Here is an 8,694-nt window from a genome sequence, read left to right as displayed (position 1 = left end):
CCCCGGGGTCCTCCGGCTGCCGGGGGGAAGGGCTGCCCGCGCTGGAGCGGGCGGGGAAGGCAGGCCCGGGGGAAGGCTGCCTAGTCCCAGTGCGTGCTGGCGGGGCGGCCCGTCCCAGATTCTCACGGCGCCCGGTTTTCCCGCAGGACGGAGCGGGATGCCTCTAACTGGTCCACGGAGCGGCTGAAAGCTCTGCTCCTGCCTGTCAGGGTGGAGGGCGAGGAAGGGACTTGTGAGGTGACAGAAGTGAGCAAGCTGGATGGAGAGGCCTCCATTAACAACCGCAAAGGGAAGCTTATCTTCTTCTACGAGTGGGCTATCAAGCTGGCTTGGACTGGTGAGTGATGTTCTCTCCTGTTTTGAGGCCAGTTTCAAGTACAAGATCAAAGATAATTATTTCATCTGGGAAATAAGAAATGGGAAGTATTGTGTTGTGATACAACACGAGTTTGCTTTTACAACAACCAGCGTAAGAAATGGTGATCTGAGCAAGATAATTGTAATTGCAGGCACCTCAAAGACAGGAGTGAAGTACAAAGGTTATGTGGAGATTCCTAATCTCTCAGATGAAAATGACATTGAGGAAGTGGAGGTAAGTACAGCTGAAGACTGACACAGTTGGCTGTTCTCATACGAGTCCTCACACCACTAATAGTTCCTTCAACGTTACCTCTTTTAAAACATTTGCATACCTCTTTTTTATTGTTAGAGACTGCTTAAGTCAATAGAATCGTAGAGTGATTTGGGTTGGAAGGGACTTTAAAGATCATCTAGTTCCAATATTTCTGCCATTGCCAGCAATACCTCCCACAAGATGAGGTTGTTCAAAACCCTATCCAGACTGGCCATTCCTATTCAAGGAATGGGGTATCCACAGCTTCTCTGCAGAATTTGTGACAGTGGCTCACCACCGTCAGTGAAGAATCTCTTCCTTAACATCTAATCTAAATCTATCCTCTTTCAGTTTAAAACTTCCCTCTCATCACATCGCTGTAGTCCCTGATAAAGAGTCTCTCCCTGTCACGTGTTATCTTTGTCAAATTGATGCCTGCTTTGTAGGTATAAGGCCTTTATAGCACACGAAGGTATTTAGGTGCATGTGTACATTGGTGTGAAGTGAAAGATTAATAAAACTGCACTGCTGTTTGTGCAAGTTTAGCCGAAGCCAAACTGTCATGTTACATTGAGTAACAAAAGGACTGTGCAAGTGTGGCCTTGTTAATCCACACTTGTCCTTCTTGTTTAGATCCATGTCAGCCTTGCTAAAGATGAGCCTGACACTAACTTGAAGACCCTGATGAAGCAAGAGGGTGCAAAAAAAATTAGAGATGCTATGAAAACTTACATCCGCACTCTCAAAACAGGTATGTATCTGAGAGGAGGAGTGTTAGGGGAAAACACGTGGGCTAATGCTAAAGAGGGGGTGAGGGTAACTAGAGGAGTGAATATTAGTTGCTCGCCCTCAACAGGAAGGTGCTGGAGCAACAACTAATTTTTCTGTCTGTTTTGAAAATGGTTAGCGTTTGGCAAGAAGCACTTCTGTCTCTAGACACTGTGGTGCAGCCCAGAAAGACTGGTTTTGGTGATAACTTGATAATAAACAGCATTTTTGGATTTTTGTTTTAAAATCAAGAATGTGCTTCACAGACTGAAGGTTTGCTATAGAGAAAAAAGTAAAGCCAGTAAAATGCATTTGCCACCGTAGTGACACAGAGCATCAGTCGCTGCGTGTGGCAAAATCTGACCTTCAGTTTATTTACTCCCTTGTAAGGTGATATTTTCTCTCTAGTTTGTTGGGGTTTTTTTTTCTGTTTTGCCACACTAGGAAAGGCATCTAGTGTTACTTAGATTTGAGAATATCTGACAGCTGGTAGTAGCTCTGCAGATTTTGTTGGTGTCATTGAATGAGTGTCTCGGCATCGGGGCCAAAATAATAATTTATTTTTTTTAGAAAATAAATGTGATTCCAGCAGTTGGAGTTAAATTAGTGTGCTTTGGCTGAGCGTGGCTTTGCTCTCCAGTGCAGGCTGGGGACACTACGGTTGCTTTTCTTATCCATTTCTTGATAGCACACTACATATGCTAGATACTCAGGTTTTGCTGAGTACAAACCACCACTAGTCAATGTTTTTCCAGGATCAAATTCTTATGCCCTTGGGGTTTTTTTCAGTTGTTACGGTGTTCAGAGTGGGAGATAGGGTCACCCAGTGGAAGATGAGAATGTTATTCTGGAGGAACTGTGTGATCTTCCAGGCTGGAGAAAAAAAAAATAGATGGGAACAAAGTATGGCAGGGTACAGGATTATACATGTATAACAAAATTATGCTATGTGATGGAAGCTTTGCCAGTTTGGACAGCTGAAGAGGAAGGAGAAAGTGAACTTTGGTAACTGGTAAAGTGGTAGAGCTGGAGAAAAAGCAGACATGATGCTGAAAGAGGCTGAAACTCCTGGTGGAGTTGAAGTGCTAGTGCTGCTGGACAGGGCACTGGTGAGACACGCCCCCCCAGGTGTCTGTGTAGTCCTGGCATCTGGTCTCAAAAAAAGAGAAATTGAAGATGGAGTGAGAAGTAACTTTCTTCTCTACTACATTGATAAGAGAAATGGAGAGCCAGTCTGAAAATAAACAGAAAAACTTGGTTTAGTTCGTCTAGACAAGCAAGATAAAAGTATTTGATACATGATTGCTACTTACATTATAGTGAGAGGGGGGAAAAAAGAAGTACCTAAGTGTAAGGCTACCATTAACATGAGAGCAACATGGGGAGGGTAGCGATCGGCATGTCTGGGGTACGTGAGTTCCTAATTGTTAGTGCAGACGGGTTCTGAGGTGGCCTTCAGTGGAGAGCAGTGGGGACAGGAAGAATTGCTTGGAAAAAGAGGTCTGTTTACTTTTTTTAAAAAAAATCTGTTTGAAGTCCTGGGTGCTAGCGAGAGCAGGGGAGAAACCAGGAAGCCCTTTTTGATTGTGTATTTCAAAGAACAGTTCAAAATCAAGATATACTTGATCTTTAATTAGTTTCATGGGCACATTCCTGTCTTTGCAGAATTCACCCAGGGCATGATTTTGCCCACAGTGAATGGTGAACATATGGAAACGACACCTCAGGTGGCTCCTAAAGCAGAAGACTGCAAGGTAAATAAATTGGTGCAAACATACTTGTGGATCTGTGGAGGAAGGTACACAGTATTAAACTGCAGGGCTCACAGCAGCAGCCTGTGCTCTCACAGGGGGGATGTGTTCAGGAGCTGGCAATCTGTGGTGTGTGCCTCACTACTCTGACTTGCAGCACGTTATATTTCTTAATTCAAGCAGAGCAATAAATTGGCTTTTTACACTCAAATCTGGTTGTACCTAATCACATCTTTACCAAAAGCCTTTGTTTTTTCTCTTGGATAGGTGAACCACTTGTTGATTCTTTTGTGAAAAAAGTGTGTTTGTTTTGCCTCTTGTTTTGTTAGAGGGCTGCTAGCAGCAGTACTGCCACATCGCAGTCCAAATCCATGGGAGTCAAGATTCCTACCTGTAAGATCAGCTTGAAGGACACCTTCTTAACATCTCCTGAGGAGCTCTACCGGGTATTTGTTACTCAGGAGGTAATGCCAGGCTCATTCTGATATTTTTTCTTTGCACAGAGGAGGTTGTTCCTAAGAAGCTTTAAGGCATTCTGTGGGACACATCTGTAGGTGTATCCTGAACTGCATGTCATCAGATCTCTTGGGATTTAGAGTTGTGTGCTCTTCGGTGTTTTGTTTTTTCCATTTTAGGTTAGGTGGTATCAAAGTGTACTGTGGGAAGAGCTTCCCCTCCCCTGCACCCTAAGAAGAGAGAGCAGCATTGTGTCATTATTTAAATGTGGTCATAGTCTTGTTCATCCTTTTAAAAAAAATCCAACCTTTTTTAGGACTGGATTTCATTAAGGACTGAACAGTGTAAATCCAAGTGTGGCTTACAGAACACTGCACAGAATATGAAAGCTAGGGGCTCTCCTCCCTTGGCAGGAAGAATGCTGCTGTAGTGGCTATAACCTTGCTTTTGTCACCAAGGCAGGGCTTTTGTCTCTTCTTGATAAAGATCTAGTGACTTGCCTCCTCTTCCAGAGCTGTTGTAGCTGGGTGGGAGGCATTAGGCAGCAAGTTTGCAAGCATATAAGTAATACAGGTCTCTTCCTGAATTCTTTTCAGATGGTCCAAGCTTTCACTCATGCACAAGCCACCTTGGAGGCGGATAAAGGAGGCAAGTTTCAGCTGCTGGATGGCAGTGTCACAGGAGAGTTTGTTGACCTAGTAAGTGCTAATTAGCACAGGTGTATCTTGCTCAGGAGAAGCCTTTTTATTTTTGAGCTACCAATTCTGTAACAATGCTTCAGTTAGCTAATTGTGGAGGTCTACCTGGTGCCCAATAGTGATCTGTAATCATTGTGGCTATTGAAGCGTTCCCTATAGTATGGACTAATGTGTGGGACTTCAGTCTGGGGAGAAAATAAGGCTTCCAGTCATGCATCTGCCCTGTCTTTGTTTGATTTTACTTATTTATTAGGGGTTGGAGGAGTGTTACAGATAGCGACTGACCCTTTTCATCTCTAGCCCTCAAATCAATAGTCTTCTGGACAGGGACACTGTCTCAGTGTTGGGAGCTATACTGTGGCCTACCTTCCTAGAAGTGGAGTGGAAAGAACAGAACACTTAAAATCTCTCTGTGTATTTTTGAAGGGGTCTGTAAGGCTTCAGTTCAACAGAATTCTAGTAGTTTTCTGTTAAAACTTCAGGATGCAAAAAATAGCTATTCAATCTTTCTCTCTTTTCAAGGTTCCTGAGAAGCAACTTGTTATGAAGTGGAGATTTAAATCTTGGCCAGCCGGTAAGTAGCCAAAAAATGGACTATGTTATTACAAGCCCTGCCTGCATTTGAAGAATTCCAGCCCCATTTGCTACACTGCACTCTGGCTCACGATCAGGAAACACACGGTGTTCTGGGAGCTGCACCAGCACTTACCACAGTTTCATAGCCCCCACAACCAGGTCAGAATCACTGGCCACAAAGGAGTGTCAAGGATTAGGAGCAGTGAAGCAGCAGCTTCCTCAGCTATGGCTTCGACTGCCCTCTCCTCCCTCTGTTTCCCAGGGAGGCCTGCAGCTGTCACAGAGATCCTCTGGGAAGGATCCTGAGGACTCTTAAGCAGTGCTGTGAGAGGAGGGGCAGAGCAGCTCCTTGGGGCAGCATATCCCATGCTACATGCTACTGACAGGTTTGCTTTGGTCCCTCTAGGGCACTTTGCAATGATTACCTTGAACTTCACTGACAAAGGTGGCGAGACGGAGGTGTGCTTGGAAGGCAAGGGCGTACCTGCCAGCGAGGAGGAGAGAACAAAGCAAGGCTGGCAGCGCTACTACTTCGAGGGCATTAAACAGACATTTGGCTACGGCGCCCGCTTGTTCTAGTACCGGTTGCTGGGAAGGCTTCACCTGAAGACTCTGCCGCGTGGACTGATAAATTTATCACCTGTCCTTTCCTAATCTTGGCTCTGCTGCTGAGTAAAGTGGGATGACAGGTGATGAGGAAGGCCATTGAGCAGCACCACTTTCAGTCCTTCACTGCTTTGTGCATGTCTCATGCTGCAGGGGATTCTCTTACATGTACATACTTCTATTGCTAAATAAACCTAACTTAAAAAAAAACACCCTGGAACTCGTGTCCTCTGATCGACTTGAGTTCAAAGGGTCGGTTGATAGTCTGAGGGACAGGCCTGTCTGACAAAACAGTAATTGATGAGGAGTGCTGATCCCAGTGTGATTTGCTCCACTCCTGGGGGGAGTGGAGAGGATGAGCTTGATGCAGTTTTTAGTTGGAGCAGCTGCTCATTTTCTCTCTGCTTTTGATCTGCTGCTAGGGAATTTTTCAAACCCTTCCCATTTCTGAAGGCAACTAAAATCCTGTTTGAGCTATTCCTCTTGTCCCCTGCACAGCCCCTTCTTTAACTAAACCCTTTCTTAGGCTTTCTTACACTTACATTCCAGCCTGCTCTACAAGAATGTAGATCATTTAGTCAGCTGACATCCAAGACAATTGGGGAAACTCCTGCATACAAAACGGTTCTAGCAGGTTGTGGGTCCCAGGGTCAGCTACCTCCAAGAGCTTTGGGCCAAAGCAAACTAGATTCTCAATAGGGCTGGAACTTAACTCCTGTAAAATAAACAAGGTGCAGTACTTTTGGCTGACCTTTTTTTCAGTTGCTGCCTCAACTAGTGAGGAAGTGAAAACCACTTGCTTAGACTCTCCTGCTAATACAGTTGGTTCCCAGAGAATGTCTAATAAAACAATAAACTTTCTTATATAATAGGCAAGAAATCTAGTTCTGGTCAGGTATGTCAGTCTGCTTAACCTCAAGGACAAGTGAGGTGTTTTTGAGGCGTGAATTTCTCTTGCATACTTTGTTTTCTGCACAGCACCTCTAATAAGTTACAAGTAAGTAATGTTAGTGGGTGAGAATTATTGTTTTGGGGATTTTCATTTTAAAATCTGAATGGCATGTTGTAGCCATCCCCTTCAGCAGAGGCAAGAAAGAGAAAAAGCCTTTAGTGTTTGTTAAAAAAAAAAAAACATGAATGTAATTGTTTGAGTCTCCTTTTAAACAAGGGAGAGCACTTCTAGCTGTCAAGGTGTAGCCTCAGCTGGGAGCTAAACCCCAAGGGCCACTGCCCACTGGACTCCCCACCACGTATTAAGGGAGGAGAGTTGGGAGGAAAAGAAAACAAAAAGCCTGTGCGTTGAGATAAGGACAGTTTAACAGAACAACACAGAGAGGAAAGACAACAATATTAACAATATTAGTGAAATAATATATAAAACAGGTAATAAACCCCTTCCCTGAGGTGCAGCTCTTCCTGCTCCAGTAGGAAATGAATGCTACCCACTGAAAACAAACAGGGCCCCTGGGCCAGCTCCTCCACTTCTGTAGAGGGACACCCCTGTAGCTGTTTGTGAACATTAACCCTATCCTGGCCAAACCCAGGACACCAGCTTTTTCTGTGGGCTATTCCAAAATGGTTATTCATAGTAACATACCTATAGACATAAAGAGTGTGATCTGAAACCAGCTTGTATGCTGTGTTACTGATCCCTCTGCTGACCTGTGGCCGCAAAGGCAGTTGTCTGAAGGACAACTACCTACCTGTGTAGGTACAGTAGGTAGGGCTTCCCTATGTCCTGCCAGCTTGTCTTCCTGAAAGCACCATCTGCCTGGCAAAGGGGCTGCAGGTGTTTTGCCAGGATTCTTCTGCACAAAATACGTGTCTGGTAGGCTGCAGGAGGGGAATGTGGTGCAAGCACGCTGATGTTACTGTGCAGCGTGCATGTTTGGGAAATCCTGGCCAGAAACATGGGAAATGTTAAACAAGTGTGTTCACAGCCAGGGCATGAGCTTTGTTCAGAGAAGAGTAAAATTATTTGAAAACCAAAAAAAAAATGAGCTTATTCTAAGGTAAGTGGAGGCAAACTGGACAGCTGAGTCGCAGTGCCCTCGCTGTGCTGGGCAGCCGTGGCAGTAGCCATGCTCCCCTGCAGCAGGGCTCCCCCAGCACAGCCCAGCCGGGGCACAAGAAGGCCGCCCCACTAGTCACCTGCTGCTGGAAGGTTAGGAAGTGGGACAGGAAGGCAGCTGAAGTGGAATTTTAATTGCCTTCCTTTCATCACAAACGGGGTTTACTTCAAGCATCCTGCTGCTACTCTAATAGGAGTAGCAATGTGGGTTGCTTTGGCCTCAGCCAGCAACCCACATTGATGGAGCTTTGCTGGGAGGATGTTTGAGGAGGGCTCTTCCAGCAAAACTTACTGCCCTGAGTTATGGTGCTGCTGCCCCAGCTGACACCCTGCCCCTCGGGCTGGAAACCACCATCCCCACAGCAGCAGAGCAGGCTGTGCAACCACGTTGCTGTGCCTTGGCTGCTGTTCACGACTGCAACTCTTGGACTAACCCACCAGTGAAGGAAATCCAGTGCCAGGCGGCCAGGCTGTGAGCTAGCACTTAGCCTGAGGCACAGAGTGCGTCAGGACGTGCTAACGGGCAGAGGGTTGTGATGCCTTGCACCACTTCAGCCACTGACTCGGAGGAGGTGAGCTGAGCTTGAAGTCGCTGCATGCTAGTGAAGGTCCCTGCACTCAGTAGAGACCCACCCCTTCAGCTACAGCTGACATCTGATGCAGCTATCCAGATGCTTATGAGAAACCTCAGACCTTTGCTTTAGTTGAAAGTGACAGGAGAGCCCGACAGTTTGCAACCCTTCAGCTGTTTGGTTCAGCTGTTTGGGGGAGGAAGGACCATATAATCACAGAATGTTAGGGGTTGGAAGGGACCACCGGAGTTAATCAAGTCCACCCCCCCTGCCAGAGCAGGACCATCTAGTCTAGGGCAGGTCACACAGGAACGCATCCAGACGGGTTTTAAAAGTCTCCAAGGTAGAAGACTCCACAACCTCCCTGGGGAGCCTGTTCCAGTGCTCTGTAACCCTTACAGTAAAGAAGTTCCTCCTCATGTTGAGGTGGAACTTCCTGTGCTCTAGCTTGCGTCCATTGCCCCTCGTCCTATCACAAGGCACAAGTGAAAAGAGGTTGCTCCTTTCTTCTTGACATCCAGCCCTCATATATATAAATATGTCCCTCAATAACCCCCGTAGCCCTTTGCTGGACTCTCTCCAG

General features: G+C 46.0%; 1 protein-coding gene across 1 annotated transcript; it reads left to right on the top strand.

The window, feature by feature from the left end:
* Positions 1-90: 90 nt before the first annotated feature.
* On the top strand, positions 91-5,680 carry AHSA1 (AHA1, activator of heat shock 90kDa protein ATPase homolog 1 (yeast); the record flags this gene model as incomplete). Its single annotated transcript, XM_008947932.1, has 8 exons — positions 91-337; positions 510-592; positions 1,247-1,364; positions 3,047-3,135; positions 3,462-3,596; positions 4,185-4,286; positions 4,809-4,860; positions 5,269-5,680. Coding segments are annotated over 8 exons (999 nt in total), but the record flags the coding sequence as incomplete, so codon positions are not given.
* Between the last annotated feature and the right edge of the window lie 3,014 nt (positions 5,681-8,694).

This window comes from Merops nubicus, unplaced genomic scaffold (genome assembly GCF_000691845.1).
Source record: "Merops nubicus isolate BGI_N331 unplaced genomic scaffold, ASM69184v1 scaffold44759, whole genome shotgun sequence".
In the NCBI taxonomy this organism is placed as follows: domain Eukaryota; kingdom Metazoa; phylum Chordata; class Aves; order Coraciiformes; family Meropidae; genus Merops; species Merops nubicus.
Note: the sequence above shows the minus strand (reverse complement) of the source record. Positions and strands in the feature narration are given on the sequence as shown.